Genomic DNA, 22,304 nt, shown 5'->3' with positions numbered 1-22,304 from the left:
AGGCATCTTTCAGCTATAAGTTTATAAAGATGAGCAAAGTGGTAAGAATCAAATTGTAAGTAAGGTGAGAATGACACATGGACTAACTAACCATAGCCCAACGATTGAATGAGTGTTTGAGATTATAACCAGAAAGATGTGTAGGAAAACCCAAATGTACATATTCTTCCCACAGAGTAGGTAGTTGTCAAGAATACTGGTATTATCGATGTAACGAGTTCAATGAAAATTGACCTAACAGTAGGTCTTACATCATACCATACGGAAAGTTTGATAGTTCCTAGATTCCTAATTAGAGTACTGAAAGTTAGGAATATTTTACAGATAAGTGCGACTTAGAGCACAAATGTTAAAGGCTAATCCTTAACCCAAAAGATAATGATGTACTAGACATCATCTAACGGCGATGAGTATTCCTCGGGAGAACCCTGAGGTCTCTCATTTGACATACCACCTCTTGAAGGTGTCGCTCATGAGCCCTTTGACGAGCTCGAAGTTCCACGACTTCTGCTTGAGAGGAAACCAGATGTTGCTGTAGGGTTTCATTGGTTCTCCGGGTCCGTTCCATGTCTTCTTCGAGACGGTGAATGCGGACTGTGTTGACACCAGAGTTGGCATCAATCTCCACGACCCGGTCGATGGCTGCTCGACCTTGCTCGACATTACGAGCTATTCTGTGGATAATGACAGGTAGAGCTCGGTCAGCAGAGCCACCATCGCTGACGTTGTAAAAGGTTCAGTCCAAAAAGTATGGTAAGGGTTGACCCTGTTCGTCACTCCAGCGATTCAAGTTATCTACCCACAAGGGAGTGGGACCTGGAAAAGCTGGTCGAGGGTTGTTGTTCGGGGCTTGACCTACTAGAGGTAGGTTGTTAACTTCGGGCTCAGAGTTTGATCCATCTGAGAAGCCTTCAACTTGATGATCATCCAACGGAATTTGGTGTTCATCGTCAGACTCTGCTTCGAGCCATCCCGCATTGCCTTCATTTGGAAAGTACGGGTCGCCGTGATGGAATCCAGCCATTTAAATCTACGCGAGAAGAGAGGTATAAAGATATAGTATATATGTAGTTGGTAGTACAAAATACACCTATAGTATTTTAAGTTTAGGTTCTATTGATCTTCTTGTGGTATTGTTGGTAAGTTTTTAGACTTGTTAACACATCACAACCATTCTAGGGCATATGCTAATCACTCCTAGAACCAGCATAGTTGATCAGGCTATGCCATTCCCAGGACTGACCATATATCCCCCAACTTACCTGTGATATTTAACAATCGTAATACTTTTGTTCTTGTCGTTGTGACATTGGTTTTAGTATGAATGTAGACTAGTATACTTAATTAAATATTTTAGTATTTAAAGTATAGACTCTTGGTCAGAGTGTTTTAATCCCAAATGGGTTTATAGTTTAGTATATCTTTTATGGGTTGATATACTCGATTCACTATAAACAATGCTCTGATACCAATCTGTCACACCCCAAAACCAAGAACGGCGGAAACGTTCTGGGGCGGAGGACGTCATGTAAAGTATCACAACACAGTAAATGTAAATAAGCAAACAACATCATCCACTGCATTAAATATATAATTTTAATACAAGTGTGTTCTGTACAGTATAGACACCAAAAATAATGTATATCAAAATAATAAGATGAGTCTTGGATGTGCTCCATCTTCTCAAAAGTTGGCCTCGGTACCTGTCTACTGATGACCTAAAAATACAAGTTATTTTGAAAGAGTTTATCAGCATTAAGTTGGTGAGTTCATAAGTATTTTAGTGTCAATGTTTGTTGTCAAAACGTTTGAACCTGTCTCAAGGTATAAGTTTGTAAAAATGTAAGTAAGTGTTTGAAAATGTTTGTAAAAGTTTGAATCTCTCAGAAAAACCTATATTTTCTATTAAAGTAACCTTCTACCAAGGCTTAACTGTTCTGTACGTTCGTTTGATGTAAAAGTGTGTAATTTCCCAAGTGTAACTATCATTTAACAAAATATAGTTTGTACATTAACGTTTAAGTGAGATTATCACTAAAATATGTAATGGGTAAATCATTGTAGTACTGTAGTTTTGTATGATAAGAACTACTGCCGTATTAACTACCTTAAACCGGATTTATATTAAGGTATAATGTGATAAATTTCACCATGCTATCGACTGGTAACAACGAAATAATGAATGGTCGTAATAACGGAATGATGTTTGGCACCCGCAGACCTGCAGGTCCGGCTGTAGCTAGCAGCAAGGTGTAGGATAGTCAATCCAGTATAGATCTATACGCAAACTCACGCTCTCCCTCCAAGAGAATTCTGGCTACAACTCGGGCCATGACATTTAAGGCATGCTCCGACACAGTGGATCACAATTGTTAACGTGTTCATGTATATGTAATGTTTCTCGTTCTAGTATAGTTATACATGTTCTGTTTCTTGTATAGTTGTGTATGTTCTTGTTTCTAGTATAGTTGTATATGTTCTTGTTTCTAGTATAGCTGTATATGTTCTTGTTTCTAGTATAGCTGTATATGCTCTTGTTTCTAGTATAGCTGTATATGTTCTTGTTTCTAGTATAGCTGTATATGTTCTGTTGTATTACCCTGATGGTAACTAACTATTGATGTACTGATAAGTATGAATATGGAAGTGCTTTTATGTCTATACATGTATATATGATATATATAACTAATATTGAAACGACCCTCGGATGGTCACCCGAAACCCCACCAGACCACATCCAAATCGAGGAAAAGGAAATAGAGCGGATGGCCTTCCTAAGCCCTTTAAACATTACTTATAGATTTATACATATATGGGCATGCAGTTTTATAAGGAATAAACTAAAGTTTAATAAAAGCATTTGATAAGTAAAAGAGTTTGTAAAACAATTTGAAGTGAAACAATTTAAAGTGAAATAATTTGATAAACAGTTTGAACAGTGATAAAATCATTGGTTTTCTAGTTATTAATCACATGTGATTAATGCAATCACATGTGATTGATGTAATAACTATAAGTATTTAACTTGTATCCCCCCCATAAAGTATTTAAAAATTTAAAAGTATTTCAAAGGTTGATTAAAGGGGTATGAACTCACTTGTGGTGAGTAGATTGGATTGATGTATCGGGTACCGTGCTAGGTGCAAACGGAGACTTGTTCACACGTTCGAGCCTAGTTATCATATAATGAGAATATATATAACTAATTAGCCAAATAATAACTTAACAAAGTAAGTTGAGACACTTAGGAACATGTAAACACTTTATATAAGTGTTATAGGTCCTAATGGTTGCATCTAAGTTGATACGGGACAAGGCAAAAGGGGTTTAATGCACCAATGACCTTGTATATGAGTTCACCACCCAACAAACCCCACCCTTTGGAGTTTACGGCCGTGAACCCATGAGTTTACGGCCATGAACTCCTCACTTGTTGGTTTTGGGTGTTTTGAAGTGCCATATTGATCCTAGAATAAGCCTAGCCTTGTTGGAATAATCCTTGAAGTAGTTTAAGGCCTTGGAATGCTCCTTTGGGGAGTTTACAGCCAAAGGACCATATCCCCTAGAGTTTACAGCCGTAAACTCCTATGGGGTGTTGGTTTTAATTCATTTAAGGCCCTTGCACATGTAGGATAACTTCCATGTTTTTGTCTAAGGCTAAAGGGGACATTAGGCACACCTTTGTGCCTTTACTTGGAGTTTACGGCCCAAGAGGTGTTCCTTGGCTGTAAACTCCCTTTAAGGGGTGATTTTGATGTCATTTGTTCCCCATTCAAGTCCTAAGTATTTAAGGGTAATTGTCTTGAGGCTTTAAGGGTGTTTAGGGCATACTTTGCCCTTGAAAAAGGGGTTTACGGCCCAAGATCTTTCCTTGGCCATAAACTCCTAAAACCCTGTGATTTTGAAGTGTTTTGGTGTCCAAATTAACTACAAGCATTAGAGGGTAAAGGTCCTTAAGCTTTAAGGGTGATTTAGGGCACTTATAGCCCTTAAAAAGGGGTTTACGGCCCAAGAGAGATCCTTGGCCGTAAACTCCTATAACTAGGGTTTCTTGTTTGATTTCTAGTCTCAAATGTTTATCCATTAAGCCCTAAAAAGTTGTCTAACAAGGAATCGGGACTAGGAAGCCTTTAGGCTTCGTTTTGGAGTTTACACCCCAAGAACGTTCTTGGGCCGTAAGCTCTCGGATCTTGTATTTTAGACATGTAAACAATGTTATAAAGCATATAACAAACATTAAAACACGTTTAGGAAAGTAGACTCACAATCCGGGATGAAAACCCGAAGATCCGTCAGAGAGAAAATGGTTTTTCTCTAGTTGGAATTGTGAATAATGAATTAATTAAATTCAGAAATCTATTTATAGTCCTGAAATATTTTGACAGAAAATATTTTTATTCTGGAAGTTGGACTATAACATTATGAAACTTGAAATGTTCAAGTTTCACAAGTACAGGAGTATCCACTCTCCTGATATATCCAGCAACGTAAACCCTAATGTACACAAACTTGTTCGGACATGTCTAAAAATCACTGAAACTGGACTAGCTTCTATTGAATAGATAATGTTCGTACAAATGGAAATTTCGGGTTGTCACACGTTGGATCTAAAACACTGATTATAGGTTTGTGAGCCCTATTTAAAGGTTGTAATCCCTCGAAATCCTTCTCATGCTCAGCCTCCACCCTATCATATTGTAACCTCGAAACCCTAGCCTTTTTTTTGAGTTTAGAGCGTTAAGTGTGGTTTTGGTGTGCGTTTAGTGAAGGAGTCCATTAGAGAGGCATTGGTAACCCTCAAGCTTGTAGATCTAGACTTTTCTCTTCTTCAACATTCTTCAGGAGGTATAAAGATTGAAACTTGATGAATTATTTGATATATCTAGTTAGTTATGGGTGTTATGAGCTTTTTTTCCCTTGAATTTGGTCCTAGTAAGTATGAGCTACTCCATACCTCATGTATGAGTTCTTGAGCTTTGAAGTGTGTTTTGGACATATGTATTGGTATTATGCTCCATTAAGCCATGAAAAAGCATAAAGTTGATGACTTAATCAGTTAGGATGTTATTTGGGACCATATCTAAGAGTTGGACGTTTGGTCCTTTTGAATTAAGGAATTAATAAGAAGTTGGCAAAACAAGGAATTCACATTGGGTGTAATCTTGGCTACGCATGGTGTAGCCTAATTTATCCCGATTCCATTCAAAGGCTATATGTTGGGCTAAAGCATGGTATGCATGGCGTAGTTTGGAAGTAGAATTTTTGTCAAAATGGTAGTAGGTCAAGTTGGGTGGATTATGGTCATGGGAAGGTAAAATGGTATTTTACCCATATATATATATATATATATATATATATATATATATATATATATATATATATATATATATATATATATATATATATAGAGAGAGAGAGAGAGAGATTTTGGTCTATGACCCTTGGGTGTGAATTATTTTTTTTTAATTTATAATTAGGGACTTGTGGTATATTGATTAGTGTGGGGAGTTCTAGTTTTGATAGCTCAAGTGTGAGATTTGTTTGTGTTCAGATTGAGGTGAGTCTTTTCACTGTACTCGTGGGTCAAAGGCACCAATGTTGGCCCACTGGATTATGCTAGTTGTATTTGTGACTCTTACATGTTTATGTTGGGCCATATCTAAGAGTTGGACGTTTGGTCCTTTTGAATTAAGGAATTAATAAGAAGATGGCAAAACAAGGAATTCACATTGGGTGTAATCTTGGCTACGCATGGTGTAGCCTAATTTATCCCGATTCCATTCAAAGGCTATATGTTGGGCTAAAGCATGGTATGCATGGCGTAGTTTGGAAGTAGAATTTTTGTCAAAATGGTAGTAGGTCAAGTTGGGTGGATTATGGTCATGGAAAGGTAAAATGGTATTTTACCTATATATATATATATATATATATATATATATATATATATATATATATATATATATATATATAGAGAGAGAGAGAGAGAGAGAGAGTGTGATTTTGGTCTATGACCCTTGGGTGTGAATTATTTTTTTTAATTTATAATTAGGGACTTGTGGTATATTGATTAGTGTGGGGAGTTCTAGTTTTGATAGCTCAAGTGTGAGATTTGTTTGTGTTCAGATTGAGGTGAGTCTTTTCACTGTACTCGTGGGTCGAAGGCACCAATGTTGGCCCACTGGATTATGCTAGTTGTATTTGTGACTCTTGCATGCTTATGTTGGGTTATGCTCATTATTATTTTTTCTAAGCGGGGCTCATTTGTATGTTGGGTTGGGACCATTCTTATTTATGTTGGGTTCGGCCCATTTTATGTTGGATTGGGCCCATTTATGTGGTATGCAGTATTTTGGGGAGCTTACTAAACTTTGTGCTTATGGTTTTGTGGTTTAACATTTTCAGGTACTTCTAGTTTGAAAGGGAAAGGCCCAACGGGATCGCACAACATCCCCCTTGATTTTATTCCTGATTGACTTTTGATTTCACTATGATGTTGATATTATATTTTAATATGGTTGTTTGAAACAAACTGATGTTATTTTGGGTGTTTGAAAAATAAAAATTTTACCACTATTTTTAGGATGTTACTAGTTGGAATCAGAGCCTTGATTTGATTGTTTTGGACACACTCTTGGGTGTGTCTAGACTCAAATTGAGGATTTGATAATACTTTGAAAATGAAATAAATTTTTTTAAAATATTTCTATAAAGAGGGGATTATAGCGCTTCTGGACAAGCGCTTGGGGGCCTTTCGAGCCGAGATCACGGCAGGACGGTTAGGGGCATAGACTCTCTCATTTAGGAGTTTAAGGCTTGTAGAGCCTCAAAGTTATTTGGGGCTAAGGACCCCATTACTAGACACTGATGGATCACTGACATGGATAATGCTCAGCAAAAAAGCTTCTTCCCTGAGGGGTCGAAGGCAGGGTTCGTATCCTACCTTCTGAGGGACTAAGCTCATGACTGGTGAGTGGAGATTGGTCATGCATTGGGATCTTCAGTCATGGTGGCCTTGTCATAGGAGGATTTTGTGTCAAGATTCAGAGTGAAGTTTTCTACGGTGATTGAGGTGTAACAACTGGCAAGGGAGTTTCAGGACCTTTGCCAAACCACGAAGACTATGATGGAGATCACCACCAAGTTCCAAGAGAGAGCGTTATTGATTCCATAGTATATAGTAGATGAGGATATGAAGAAGATGAGGTACCATGACATGCTAAGGGATGACATCCAAGAGTTTGTGGGGTTTTTGGGTTGCAAAACCCTGGATGATATGATTGCTAGCGCCCTGGAATGGGAAATCGATTTGGAGCTTCTGAAGAAGCAGAGACTATTGCAAACACCAATATCGGAGGGTTAGGCTAAGAGGCCCAAGACTCCTGACTTGAGATCGAGGGGCCATCAGGGTCGGGGCCGTTGTGCCAAGTTTGGGAAGAATCATGAAGGCAGTTGTTGAGACAAGGATGGGGTTGTTTCAGATACTACCAATCATACCATTTTAGTAGAGATTACCCTCTTAGAGCATTGATATGCTTCCACTGTAATCAGATTGGCCATAATAATACTGATTAGCCGAGGTTGACAGGAGGGGAAGTGGCAATGCCTATGCCAACCACTTTGAGGATCACTGATGGCTACTAGGGCAAGGCATAGACACTTGTGATGAAGCGTAGGGCATTCCAGTTGACATTCGAGGATGGACAGGCAGCACCAAATGTGGTTCTTAGTTTGTATCTTTACCATATCTTTTACTGTTTCATTATTTATGCTTATGTTTTATTGATCATGTTTAGGGGAATTCTTAGTCAATGGTATGACCTCTCATGTCCTTTTTGATTCGGTGCTACCCGATCTTTTGTATCTCCTGCTCTCAACAAGAGGATTAGTGAAGCTCCATGGACTCTAGATTACCTTTTAGAGGTGGAGATTGCTTATGGTTGGTCAATCAGTGCATTAACGGTTCATCGGGGTTTTTTTCTGAATATGTTCAGCAAGAGATATTCTAGCAGTATGGTTCTGATTCCTCTTTAAGGGTCGAAGGTTATTGTGAGTATGGACTGGCTAGGCCCCAATGGGGGAATAATTGATTGTGAGTACTAGTTAGTAAGAGTTCGAACCCTATGTAGGGAAGAACTAGTTATTCATGATGAGGGTTCTCAACATGGACTGACTCTTTGTTTAGCTGTGAGCGCTAGGAGATGCCTTTAGTAGGGATGTTTTAGGTTTTTGGCCTATGCCATGGACACTCGAGTTGAGGGGGCGAAGGTCATGGGTGATGTGCCTATTGTTTGAGAGTTCCCAGATGTGTTTCCTAAAGAATTTCAGGAGTGCCTCCTGAGATACAGGTGGAGTTTCAGATCAATTTGATTCCTAATGCTGCACCGATAGCCAAGGCACCACATTGTTTAGCTTCTCCAGAGATAAAGGAATTGTCTACGCAGCTTCAAAAGCTATTAGATAAAGGGCTTAGAAGTCTGAGTAGTTCACCGTTGGGAGCACTGATCTTGTTCATGAAAAGAAGGCTGGATCACACGGGATGTGAATTAATTATCTGGAGTTGAATAAGTTAACGGTGAAGAATCTTTAACCATTCCTAAGGATAAATGAATTATTTGACAAGCTTCAGGGTGTATCTTGGTTCTTCAAGATAGATTTTCCATCAAGGTATCATCAGATGAGGGTTCGGGATGAAGATGTACAGAAGATAGCCTTCAAGACTCATTATGGTCATTAAGAGTTTATGGTGATGCCTTTCATGCTCACCAGTGCACCAGCAATGTTCATGGATATTATGAATCGAGTGTGCAGACCTATGCTCGATCGGTCGGTGATTATGTTTACTGATGATATTTTGGTCTACTCCAAGACCAAAGAGCAACATAAGGAGTGCTTGTGGGAAGTTTTGGAGACCTTAAGGAGGGAGTGGCTTTATGCCAAGTTCTCCAAATGTGAGTTCTGGTTGGGCTAGGTGCAGTCTTTGGGGCACATCATCAAGCATAATGGTATATTGGTCGATTCAGCCAAGAATGGGGCAGTGATGTAGTGGAAGGTTCCGATTAGACCATCTGAGATTTAGAGCTTTTTTGATATAGGGGGTTATTATCCAAGATTTATTCAAGATTTCTCCAAGATTGTTGTACCATTGACCCGCTTGACGAAAAAGAATGTTACTTTCCGGTGGAGGCCTGACCAATAGGCAACATTCAAGACTCTGAGAGAGAGACTGTACGAGACTCCGCTTCTTGCTCTCCCTGAGGGTATGTTTGATTTTGTGTTTTATTATGACGAGTCGATTTTGAGATTAGGAGTCGTGCTTATGCAGATGGGTCACATGATTTCTTACACTTAGAGGAAATTAAATCCTTAGGAGACAAATTATCCGACACATGATTTGGAGCTCGGACGGTCATTTTTTCTCTCAAGATTTGTAGGAATTACTTGTGATTGGGTCAAGTGTACTATCTATATTGACTACAATAGCCTAAGATACTTGATGGATCAGTCGAATTTGAATATGAGACAACGGAGATGGTTGGATGTGGTGAAGGATTATGATTGTGAGATTTTGTATCACCCGGGGAAGTCCAATATTATGGCCGATGCCTTAAGCCGCAAGGTAATGAGTGAACTTATTGGAGATTTATGTATGAGGATGGTTATTATCTCACCACTATTAGAGTTGATCAAGAATGCGCAAGTAGAAGGGTTGAAGAAGGAAAATTAGAAGGAAGAGAGGATCAGGGGACATATTCTGTTATTAGTCAGAGATAGTTGTGGGTTATTGCCTCAGTGTGGCAGGGTTTGGGTTTCGGTTGCTAGTGGGGTTAGGAAAAAATTATTGTAGGAGGCTCATAAGTCAAAATTTTCGATCATCTGGGAGCCATAGAGATGTACACACACTTAAGACTGAGTTATTGGTGGCCCTGTATGAACAGGGGGTGACATGGTTTGTGGAGTGGTGCTTAACTTACCGAAAATTCAATGCTGAAGATTAGATTCCCCATGACAAGATGCAACCATTACCCATTCCCATGTGGAAATGAGCGGAGACCACCATGGACTTCATCACAAAGTTTCCAAGGATGGCCTGTGGGGTTGATTCTTTCTAGGTCTTCGTTGATAGATTGAACAAAAGTGCTCATTTCACACCTATTGTTGATAGTATATTTGTCGAGAACTTGGCAAACTTCTATATTAGGGAGGTGGTGGTTTGTTACGGGGTTCCAGTTGCGAGGGTCTCTGATCGGATTTTGTTTTACCTCCAGGTTATGGAGGAAATTCCATGAGGAGTTTGTACTCAGCTGCATTTCAGTACATCATATCACCCCCAAACCGATGGACAGAGTGAGTAGACTACTTAGATGCTCGAGGATATGCTCAAGTCATGAATGTTGGATTTTGGCAGGAGTTGGGATACTAATCTTCGATTGGCCGAGTTCTCCTGCAACAACAACTGTCATGCCAGTAGTGACCGATCACCTTTTTAGATGTTGTACGAGAGGAAGTGATGGCCTCTGGTTTGTTGGAGAGAGTTCGGGCATTGGGTTATGGGGAGTATTAAGGTAGTACTCAAGACCACCACTTTGATTCAGCAGATACGAGGTTGACTGCACACCATTTAGAGTCTCCAGAAGAGTTAATCTGACCGACAACGATCAGATCTTGATTTCAAGGTGAGAGATTATGTGCTTCTGAAGGTGTCACCTTGGAAAGATTTCATTCGATTCTGGAAGCAGGGCAAGTTGGCCCCCTGATATATTGGTTCCTTCAATATTATTGCCCGGGTAGGAAAGGTTGCATACTGGTTGGATCTGCCTGATGAGCTCAGCCAGATCCACAACAAATTCCACATCTCTCAGTTGTGGAAGTGTCTAGCTGATGATTCCGTGGTGGTTCCTTTCGATGATATTTAGGTGGACGAACGCCTAAACTATATGGAGATACTGATTGCGATCCTTGATAGGAAGACGAAGGCCTTATGTAACAAGGTGGCAGGGTTAGTTAAGGTGAAATGGTAGCACCAGATGGGTTTGGATTGGATGTGGGAGCCTGAGGAGGAAATAAGAGAGCATTAACCATAATTATTTACAACATCGGACTTCGAGGATGACGTCTAATTCAAGTAGGGGAGAGTTGTAACACCCATTTCTTCAGGTACATTTCTTATATTATTTAAGCCTTAATTTTATTTTTCGAAAATTTGGTCCTACGCGGGGAATAGAAAGTCACCTACGCATTGGCGTAGGTTAACAAGTCACTATGGGGACTTAATGCCTTATGCAGGGAATACTAAAGGCTACGCATGTCATGTAAGTGTTGGATCTAAAACCCTAATTCGGGGTTTATGAGTCCTATTTAAAGGCTCTAATCCTTTAAGATCCTTCTTATTCTCAGCTTCTTACCTATCATATTGTAACCTCGAAACCCTAGCCTCTTTGTTTGAGTTTGGAGCCTGAAGTATTGTTTTGGTGTGAATTTTGTGAAGAAGGAGTCCATTTTAGAACCTTAAGTATGGTTTTGGTGTACATTTAGTGAAGAAGGAGTCCATTGGAGAGGCATTGGTGAACCTCAAGCTTGTAGATCTAGAACTTGCTCTTCTTTAACATTCTCCATGAGTTATAAAGCTTGAAACTTGATGATTTATTTGATAGATCTAGTTAGTTATGGGTGTTATGAGCTTTTTGCCCCTTAAATTTGGTCTTAGTGAGTATAAGCTACTCCAGACCTCATGGATGTTATTATCTATCATTTATGAGGATGTAGAGTGATAAAAATGGGAACTTGGTTGACCCTATCCATTCATGCATGAGTTCTTGAGATTTGAAGTGTGCTTTGGACTTAGGTCTTGGTATTATGCTCCATTAAGCTATGTAAAGGCATAAAGTTGAAGACTATATCACTTAGGATGTTATTTCAGACTAGATCTGAGAGTTGGATGTTTGGTCCTTATGAACTAAGCACTTAATAAGAAGTTGGCAAAATAGAGCATTTACGTGGGGCGTAATCTTGGCTACGCATGACATACCCTAATTTTGTCCCGATTCCATTCAAAGTCTATACTCTAGGCATAGAGCATGGTATGCATGGCGTAGACCATAAGTAAAATTTTGGTTAAAATGGGTATTAGGTCTAGTTTGGTGGATTATGGCCAAGGAAGGGTAAAATGGTCTTTTACCTAGATATAGAGAGAGTGATTTTGGTCTGTGACCCTTTGTTGTGAATTATTGCTTTGATTTCTAATTAGGGTCTTGTGGTATATTGATTAGTGTGAGGAGTTCCATTTTCGGCAACTCGAGCATGAGATTTGTTTGTCTTTAGATTGAGGTGAAGCTTCTCACTATTCTCGTACGTTGAAGGCACCAATGTTGGCCCACTAGATTATGTTGGTTGTATTTGTGCCTCTTGCATGTTTATGTTAGGTTGGGCCCATTTGTATATTGGCTTGAGTCCATTATTATTTATGTTGTGTCGGGCCCATTATTATTTATGTTAGGTTAGGCCCAATGTATGTTGGGTTGGGACCATTTATTTATATGTTGGGCCGGGCCCATTTATATGGTATGTGGTATTTTGGGGAACTCACTAAGCTTTGTGCTTACAGTTTTGTGGTTTAATATTTGTAGGTACTTCCAGTTTGAAAAGGAATGGCTAGACGTGATCGTACATCATCTCCCTTGATTTTATTCTGCATTAATTTTTGGTTTCACTCTGATGTTGAGAATACTTTGTATTATGGTTGTTTGGAACAAATTAATATTATTTTGGGAGTTTGAAAAATAAAAATTTTACCACCGTTTTTGGGATGCTACAAAACTGGTTGTGTAGATATCACTTGACTTAATTAATGCGATCAAAATAATTGCCGAGAAGAATGACATCATCGATGTAGATAAGAGCAGCTACAGAAGTGGTATGTGTTTGAAAGGTGAAGAATGAATGATCAAATTTGTAATGTTGAAACCAATTCTTAATAAGGCATCAATGAACTTTTTATACCAATTACAAGATGTTTATCGTAAACCAGATAAGGATTTTTTAAGTTTGCAAATGTGTTTGTCACTAGTTTTAACAAAACCTTATGTAAATTTCATGTAAAGTTCTTCATATAAATCACCATTCAAGATGGTATTTTTGATGTCAAGTTCATGAATGGTCCATTTTCGACGAAATGTAATTGCTAATATTGTTTGAATTGTTACAATTTTCTCGATGGGTGAAAATGTTTCATGAAAATCCACACCTTTGATTTGGATGAAACCTTTAGCGACCAAACACACTTTATAATGCTAAAATTCTTCTTTGGGTTTTTATTTTATTTTATAAACCCATTTGGAGTCGATTACTTTCTTGGTTAAAGAGAGATCAATCAAAATCCAAGTATTGTTTCTTTCATGTGCTTGGATTTCGTTTTTCATTGCTTCTTGTCATTTTATATATTTGGCTACTTGAGATAAGTGATTGGGATCACTGTGTGTTGTGAAGGCAGTTAAAAAAGATTTGTGGCATTATAATTTTTTTGTAAGAAAAAAAGTTAGATAAGGTGAGTATCATTGTTGAGGATGTTGAATTAAAGTTGGGAAGAGGATGGTCTAAGGAAGGTGACATTTTCACTTCATAATCACCAAATTGTTGAGGAAGATATCTAACTCGTTCTAGTCGATGGTGTTGCACTGGAATGGAGGTTAAATGAAAATTGTGTTGTGTACTGCTCCTTAGTTGTAGTTTGAGTAGAGTTTCTTTTTAGTGTTCAATTTCTATAGGTGGTGTTGCATCAAGAGTAGAATCTGATTGCACGTTTTTTGTTACCGGGGTAGATGGTAGGGCATAATCGGATGGTGTCAGCCAAAAATTGCAGTTGGAAAGGACATCCTCGATATCAAGGATGTGAGGGTGTATTTTATGAAAAAGGTATTGACATTCAACAAATTTCACATCTCTAGAAACTCATATCTTCTTTTCTTTTAAATCAAAAACATGGTAACCTTTTGTGTCAATTGATAGCCAAGAAAACGCAAGGTCTCTTCTTTTCTTGGAACTTGTCCTTTGATACTTTGTTTTCTTTTATGTATACTAAGATCCATAAAACTCTCATATGATCATAATACGATTTATAATCAAATAAAAGTTAATATGGTGTCTTGTTCTTCAACACTTTAGATGGTAGTCTGTTTATGATGTAGGTGGCACTCAATACGCATTCACCCTAAAATTTTATGGGTAAATTTGCTTCAAATTTTAAGGCTTTTACAACTTCTAATAAATGACTATATTTTCTCTTAACAACCCTATTTTGTTGAAGGGTGTGTATGTATGATGTTTCATGGATGATTCCATTATATTCATGGTATCGTACCATTTGTTTTAAGACAAACTCACCTCCATTGTCACTACAAATTTTCTTGACCCCTTTTCAGATTGTGATTATATCATCTTGCAAAAAACCATTAATCTAGTGCTTGCATTAAACTTGTTTTCGATCAAATATACCCATGTAGATTGACTAAAATCATCGACGATGATAAAAAAAAAAAAAAAAAAAAAAAATGAGCCCTGTAAGTAGGGGCCACACGATAACGTCCCCAAATATCGCAATGGATAAGATCAAAACAAGTAGTAGATTTTATAGAACTATCTAAAAATAGAATCTAGTTTGCTTTGCTTTTTCATAGGAATCACAATGTCCTATGTAAACTATTTTCCCTATGGAATTACTATGTTGTAGCTTATTGTTGGATGCATGCCCTAACCTTCTGTGCCAAATGTCTAAATCAACTTTTACTGCCATTACTACAATTCTTTTATCTGTTCCTTCCAATTGATACACACACACACACACAAACATATACTATTCTCTTATCTCCTTATGCGAATCAGATTCCTTGAACGTAAGTCCTGTATTAGGCAATAATCTGACTAAAATGTCATTAAACAATTGAAATCCTTTGTAATTTTGTTGACTGAAAGTATGTTGCATTTAAAGTGTGGAATGTGTAAAACATGATCATTTTTTGTGTGATTGGGGAGACACGTAGTTCCAACTCCTTGAACTGGAACATTATCACCATTTGGTATAATAACATGGGTTCCTTCGTTGGGTTTTCTAGATTTAAGAGAAAGGATTTGTTACATGCAATGTTCTCAGTGGCACATGAGTCAATGATCCAAGGGGTATTAAAATAAAACTTACCAACCATGTTAAATTTTTGTTTTATTGTGGACTCATTTAATTGCTTAATTAATTTTGAGTATTGATCAAGGTTGAGCCTGAGTATTGGGCTAGACTCAATTTCGATATATGTTGCCCATGGTGTTGGTTTGGTTGCCTTCTATTGATCTGTTGGTTTCTTTCCGTTGCGAGAATCCCGGAACCTTCATGAATTTTAAATTGTTTTTCATAATTTTTTTTTGTCAATTGTTTGGTTACGAACCTGATAAGCAACAATGTCAGTAGTGGTTCTTCTTGAAGAGGATATACTTCATTATTGTTCGTCTTCTAGATGGTACGTGTTTCCAAGACTTGGCATTGGTTTGGTGCTCAAGGTTTGGGTTTTGATGGTTCCAAATACATCAAGTCCCATGAGGAATGCATAGATATACTCTTTTTATATTGACTCGAAGAGTCGTTTCCAAGGGCACATGTGCACTTTTTGCAGGTGCATCTCAAAATTAGTGAAACAATGTGGATTACAACCTAAATGGCTCTCAACTTAGTAAAATAAGTTGATATTATGGTGTTGTCTTGTCTTAGGATTGTTAGTGCTTGCTTGAATTCATAAGATTGAGGCACGCTTTCTCTTCCAGATCGTTCTTCAAGATCATCCCAAACTTCTTGGGATATGTTGGCATATTTGACACTATTTCATATATCGTTCTCCATTTCTTTTGTTATCCAACATCGTATTAGGGATCATAACATTCCCATTCCTTGATTTCCAATCCATCTTGCGTCGGTTTGATGAGGGTTCCATCAATGAAACATGATTTGTCCTTTGCCAAGAGAAAATCCTTCATCTCCCTTGGCAAGTCGAAATAGTTGTTGTTACTAAGGATTTCATTGACGGGGATTTGTTAAGGATAGTCAGTAGGATGCATGTACAAGGGTGAGATGGGGTCCGATGATGGGTTTGTGCTGGAGTAGCTATCGTCGGGGTTGTACCTGTCATGGTCATTTTAGCAGGAATATGCATCCCGCTCTGATACTATATTAAAATTTGATAAATGTTGGAAACTGAGACTTTATCGGAGATTTCTCTTCCTAAAATTGAACCAAATTAAAAGTCATATTCTCAAATATTTTTAAACTTATGACAATGGTTCTAATATAAACCAAAACAAGAAATTGAATACAATTCTTGTTAGCAAGATTTTGCTTTAATTATTGATAAAAATTCTAGAAAAGAAACAACATTGAAAACTTGTATTATGCGATTAGTTAAAATCATATCTATAAACATTTTTCATGCTTGCATTACTGATAACTTCAAACGAATATCACAATTCCTTCATGCAAATAATCATATTTATAGGAAAGTTAACATTTAAACATTTAATTCATAGCAAACAACTTGTTTGCCATGTATTCCATGATAGAAATTCATTGGAATGAGGGGGGTGAAAAGTAGGGGGCAAGGTGGGACGATGATGGTGGAGGTGGGGTGGTGTTCATCAATTACGATAAAAAAAAAAAAAAAAAAAAAAAAAAGGGATAACATATATAGTTGATTTACGTGAGTCTAATAGTAAAACTTTAACATAGTTAAAGGAAGAGACCATCAGGGTAACAAATAACGGAATAGGAAGAAAAAATATTTCGACTGCAAACACAATTATACAACAAATATATATAGATCATCTTTGTAATTTACTCTATATTTATATTTGATTAAATTTATATCGGGACATAAATACAACAAAGGTTGCAACAAAAGTTCAACAAAGTGCAACTTTTTTTCTTTTTTTAAATTTAGGCAATACAAAATATATCTACAACTATTTTGTAATTTTTAACAAACATTTTTAATTATTTATGATTAACAAATCTTTCATAAAATATTAACATGAATACAGTAAACTTTTTTTCGGACAAGCTATTCCTAATTTTATCTATCCCGATCAAGAGTTGAATCATCGCCATCAAAGAGACATGCATGACAAGACTTGGTACATAAGATCTATTTTTAAACAAAAATAATGTAAGTCTTACTATATTTAAAATATATTAAGTTTACATTATTAATTGTATTAATTTATATTACCTAGTTTCATAATATGGAAGTTAGTTAATCAATTATAATAAAACATAAACTAAAAATATTAACATTTGATTATATTTATATAGTTCTAAATAAACGAAATAGATAAATTAATGAGCAATTAAAATAATAAATGATCAACTTTAATTTGATTTTTTTAATATGGTCTAAAACTTGGCGTTGCAAATATTTTCCAAAAGTAGAAAGAGAACTATGTGACAAATTTGCAAGATATGAAGTCCATGCATGGTCTTAGTACCTTACTGGAAAGGAGCAAGTTCAACTCTAGCAAAATCCTAATTTTCTTATACAACGACGATGTTTAATGTCTAGTCATGTGACATTGGTTACAACATGAGTCCTAAAAACGCAGATAAACTTAAAAAGAATGTCATAAATCTCCACAAACAAAAAAAGGTGTTAGATTATAAAGTGGCAACAAGATTTGTCATAAAAGTTGTCCAACTGTTTAACAAGCGTAGTATATAAACCAAAGACGCAAGAATCTCCAAACACCCATTACACATCTCATATCAAACAACTTTAGCTTCCATACATAGCGAGATGAGTAAATCTGAGGGTATGAGTGAATTCTTTCACAAGGGGAAGCCATTTTTTGCTGTTGTTTTCATACAGTTCGGGTTTGCAGGCATGGACATTCTTTCTAAAGTGGCATTGAATGAAGGAATGAGCAATTACGTATTTGTTGTTTATCGCCATGCAGTCGCCACTCTTGTCATGGCCCCTTTCGCGATTCTTCTTGATAGGTTATACTCCGTTTAGCGTGCAATGGATTGAAACTAATACTACAAACGATGCCAATGGGACGAACATTGCAATTGTTTGTCTCTCACCCAAAAAGTTGGAACAAGGACACACTCTCCATCTTTTGTCTTGCAAAAGTTTTAAATACCATTCTTGTGCTTATATATCGAGTGCTTGAAAATTTGTCTTCATGTCTCACGTGATAGACTACAATGTTTACATGGATTTGTGTTTTATTAATTCTTAATTACATTTTTGAAACCAGGAAAACGAGGCCAAAAATGACACGTCCGATTTTCTTCAAGATTATGATGCTTGCACTACTGGAGTAAGTTTAAGAAAACCGCATCTAAGAGATTCTACCTTAGTGCTTAAATAACAAGCTTTTATTTGTTTTTGGCAGGCCAGTTATTGATCAGAATCTTTACTTTATGGGCCTTAAAGCTACCACAGCGACTTTTGCAGCTGCAATGTCGAACGTTCTTCCTGCTATAACTTTTGTCATGGCATGTATTTTAAGGTAAAAAGCTATTAACATGCATGCAGAAAAGACATGACTATTATAATATATAAGTTTAGATATAAAAAGCTTGGAGATTATGATTTTTTCAGAGTTGAGAAGCTAAACCTAAAGAGCATCCATAGCCAGGCCAAGGTATTAGGGACAGTGACAACTGTTGCAGGAGCCATGGTGATGACACTTATGAAAGGCCCGATTATCGAGCTTTTTTGGACAAAAGGAAGAACGTATCATGAAGTTGCAACCAGTGGAGTAGATCTTCACCATTCTCTCAAGGGTGCTTTTATGATCACTGTTGGATGCGTCAGTTGGTCTGGTTTCATGATTCTGCAAGTAAGAGTCCCTATAAACTATGCTAGTATTAGTGTTTAGTCTTGACAAAAGAAATGGAATGGTTTAATTATGTGGAATTTGAAAAAAAAAAAAAAAAAAAAAAAAAAAAAAAAAAAACAAAACAAAACAAAACAAAACAAAAAAACCCCTCGTTTTGCCTATTTTAATTGCTTTTTTTTTCTTTTCCATTTCTTTAATTTGATTCCGTGTTTTTTTTTTCTCCTTCATGAAACGGATTTTAGAAAGTGCAAGATAACCCACATTTATTTATAGAATCTTTTATCACAAAAATCTTTTTTGAAAGAACTTCATGATTATAGTTATATTATAGATTTATTTTCTAAAAGTAACTGCTTTTTTTATTTTCAATAAGTTTTTATTTTGTTTATTTTTTTAGTTATGCAAATAACAGGTTCAATAATTATAATTAAAAACAATGTTTAGACTATACCTTGCGTATACATAAAATATTCATTTCATTATATTCATTTACACCAATCAAACATGATCACACAAAATATTTAGAATAACTCATTTCATTGTCTTGCTTATTCTTTTACTTTGTCATTGTATTCTTTTTTCATTACCCTTGATCATTGTATTCTTTTGTCATTCCACCAATTATATCTCTAACTTGTTCCGTATACTTACAGTCGATCACCCTAAAGTCTTATCCCTCTGAGATTTCTCTAACTGCTTGGATATGCTTAATGGGAACAATTGAGGGAGGGATATTGGCATTGATAATGGAGAGGGGAAATCCCGCAGCCTGGGCAATAAAGTGGGACACAACACTAATGGCAACTGTATACACAGTAAGGACGCCCGTTGAACCAACAAATTTGTGTTTTGTGTGTGTATGTGAATCTAAAGATCTCTGATTATGTGATCCTAATGCAGGGGATAGTGTGTTCGGGTCTAGCATATTACATCCAAGGACTAGTAATGAGAGTCAAAGGTCCGGTTTTTGTGACTGCATTTAGTCCATTGTGCATGATAATTGTAGCTGTGATGGGTTCCATTATTCTAGCTGAGCAAATGTACCTAGGAAGGTATCTTTTTCAGTTCATTAATTTGGTTGGTAGTGTTAACATGAAGTAATGATAAGCTAGCTAATTAATTAACATCTTTCACAGGGTTATTGGAGCCATTGTCATAGTTGCAGGGCTTTATCTTGTTGTTTGGGGTCTTAGCAAGGACAACAAGCTTCCATCTGTACCTATTGACGAGAAGATAATAGCACTAGAAGAACAGATGCCGGGTAAAGAATGTGAAGAAAGTCATTATCATAAGGTCATAACCGTGAAAGCCTCAGATGGAGTTGCTTCTGTCTAGGAGTTTGTGATGATCGGAGTCGGATGAATGGATTAAGCTCTTAATAAATCTCATGCTCTAAGAATTCTCATGCATCTAATAAGTGTGTGTCAAATGGATACCACTATTGTTAGTATCTCACATGGACTTTCCATTGTCATCCATATTACCACATGTTTTATTAATGTTATAGAGTCTGAAAAATCCCTTAATCAAAGTTTTCACGTAGTGATGAAGCGTTATTATCATCACTACTGAAATCTGATCAATTGATTAGGCATTGTTATCGTTATGTTTGTTGAAGGTACCCATGGGTGCTATTCTAATACCGTGTCGTTAAAAATCAAGATTCTTGTATTATTCTTTCTGAAATATATATATGAACCAATTGTTATAGAACCGTTATTCTCCATGTTGCTCATATACCAACATCTTTAATTTTAGGAAGAGACTCGAAGTCGACTGATGATTAACCAACTAATAGGAAGAGACGGCTCACCTAAATTGTGAAACAATTGATTTTAGGAAAATCAAATTTGACCAATATCAGTACGTAGGAGCACAAGGTTTTTGACCACATTTTAAGACAATTTATTAAAAGAAACGTACTTCAGTAACAAATTATTAGTGTACATATAGTCGTTAATCGTTATAGCCCATTATCATGTATAGCCAATAGCGTCGTGTTAGCTAGTTAGCCCATCTATTTTATGTAGCCCATTATATTTTGTATATATTACTACAAAGTCCAGATTGTTTAATATTTGAAAAAGTTAGTATTAAGTGAAATTATTACCCAAATCGATAAAAGTATATATAAGAAGAAGAAAATGGTGCAATTGGAATTAGGATTTCATCTGGTATAACCTTCATGGGTTGACATTTGACAAGGCACCTGATTTGCAACATTTTTTGTATAATTGTATTGTTAAATTTGAATAGAAGATACTTAAACCTCGTAAAACATCTATAGATTTTAATACAAACTCATGATGAGATACGCTGTGTTGTACGGGTAAGATTTTTTATTTTTATTTTTTTATTGATGTTTGGTGGGTGAAGTTGATGTCAGTGGTGGAGCTAGGAATTTTGATACGAGATACAAAAATTATCAAATTCAAAATAGTAATTGTCAAGATTCAAAATAATATTTTCAAAGAGTTTCTAAACATTTGAAATCGTAAATCGGAAAAACATAAATTAAACAAAAGTTACAATTGAATCCGCCGATTCGTCATCTCTTGAAATCGATCAGTGATATCGTCATCTGGAACTTGTAGAAACACATCCCTCTCAATAAAAGTGACTAAACAATCATTTAAAAGTTGATCCCCCATCCTATTCCGCAACTTATTTTTGACATATGTCATTCCAGAAAACACTCTCTCTACATTTGCAGTAGCAACCAGAAGAATCATCATTAACTTGATAAGCAAAAACACCAGTGGACAAGCCACATGTCTATTTGTATCAACAAGCTTCATCGAAAGGGAAGTAACGTCATGGATATTTTGGACCTCAACATCTTTTTTCACATCATTTATAAAGATATCAAGTTGACAATCCAGAGTCATCAAGTTCGTGCTTGAAAATTCAGAAGGATAGAGAATAGCAAGTTTGAGTAATTTATCTTCGTTAAAAGAAGATAAGTTGTTTTTGGGACTTAAGCAAGTCATGTATGTAAGCAAATTCGTATTCACTTCATCAAACCGGCCATCTAGTTCTTGACGTAATAGGTCAATTAATCCAATAAACACTTCAACTCGGAAATGATGAATATTTGTTGCTTGTTGGACAAAACGTTTTAACCATCCTTGAGGGATATACTGATCTTCCATATTTGGAACAACAATGTCCTACTTATTACACAATGATGTGACTGTATTCATGTGGTTATCCCATCCAAGATCCCTTATATTTTGCAAAACTCCTTTAGTCACCGAAACAAGTCTCATAGCACTAACAATGTCTTGATCTTTTCTTTGCAAAGCAAGAGACAAATCATTAGTGTATCCAAGTATAGTAGACATTAGTTGCACCATAAATATAAAATCAAATGACTCTAGTGAGTACAAAATACCTTGGGCTTTTGCTTTATCATCCGAATTTGAACCATTCTT

The 22,304-nt window shown here is 36.5% G+C and overlaps 2 protein-coding genes across 2 annotated transcripts; one reads left to right on the top strand and one right to left on the bottom strand.

Moving 5' to 3' along the window:
- The first annotated feature begins 17,753 nt into the window (after nucleotides 1–17,753).
- LOC145000725 (WAT1-related protein At2g37460-like) lies at nucleotides 17,754–20,369 on the top strand. Its single transcript, XM_078959990.1, has 7 exons — nucleotides 17,754–18,019; nucleotides 18,283–18,345; nucleotides 18,421–18,537; nucleotides 18,630–18,870; nucleotides 19,524–19,685; nucleotides 19,771–19,922; nucleotides 20,007–20,369. Exons 1-7 carry the CDS (start codon nucleotides 17,817–17,819, stop codon nucleotides 20,203–20,205), a joined length of 1,137 nt encoding a protein of 378 aa, XP_078816116.1. The 5' UTR covers nucleotides 17,754–17,816; the 3' UTR covers nucleotides 20,206–20,369.
- Nucleotides 20,370–21,395: 1,026 nt separating this feature from the next.
- Nucleotides 21,396–22,022, bottom strand: LOC145002431 (uncharacterized). Its single transcript, XM_078961709.1, has one exon. The coding sequence runs from the start codon at nucleotides 22,020–22,022 to the stop codon at nucleotides 21,396–21,398; it is 627 nt and encodes a 208-aa protein (XP_078817835.1).
- Nucleotides 22,023–22,304: the final 282 nt, after the last annotated feature.

This window comes from Lactuca saligna, chromosome 6 (genome assembly GCF_052625555.1).
Source record: "Lactuca saligna cultivar CGN05327 chromosome 6, ASM5262555v1, whole genome shotgun sequence".
NCBI lineage: Eukaryota > Viridiplantae > Streptophyta > Magnoliopsida > Asterales > Asteraceae > Lactuca > Lactuca saligna.
Note: the sequence above shows the minus strand (reverse complement) of the source record. Positions and strands in the feature narration are given on the sequence as shown.

Coding starts and splice junctions, on each gene's coding strand:
- LOC145002431 (XM_078961709.1), bottom strand. CDS start 22,022: ATGGAAGATCAGTATATCCCTCAAGGATGGTTAAAACGTTTTGTCCAA.
- LOC145000725 (XM_078959990.1), top strand. CDS start 17,817: ATGAGTAAATCTGAGGGTATGAGTGAATTCTTTCACAAGGGGAAGCCA. Junction 18,871..19,523: donor CTGGTTTCATGATTCTGCAA/GTAAGAGTCCCT, acceptor GTATACTTACAG/TCGATCACCCTAAAGTCTTA. Junction 19,923..20,006: donor GAGCAAATGTACCTAGGAAG/GTATCTTTTTCA, acceptor CATCTTTCACAG/GGTTATTGGAGCCATTGTCA.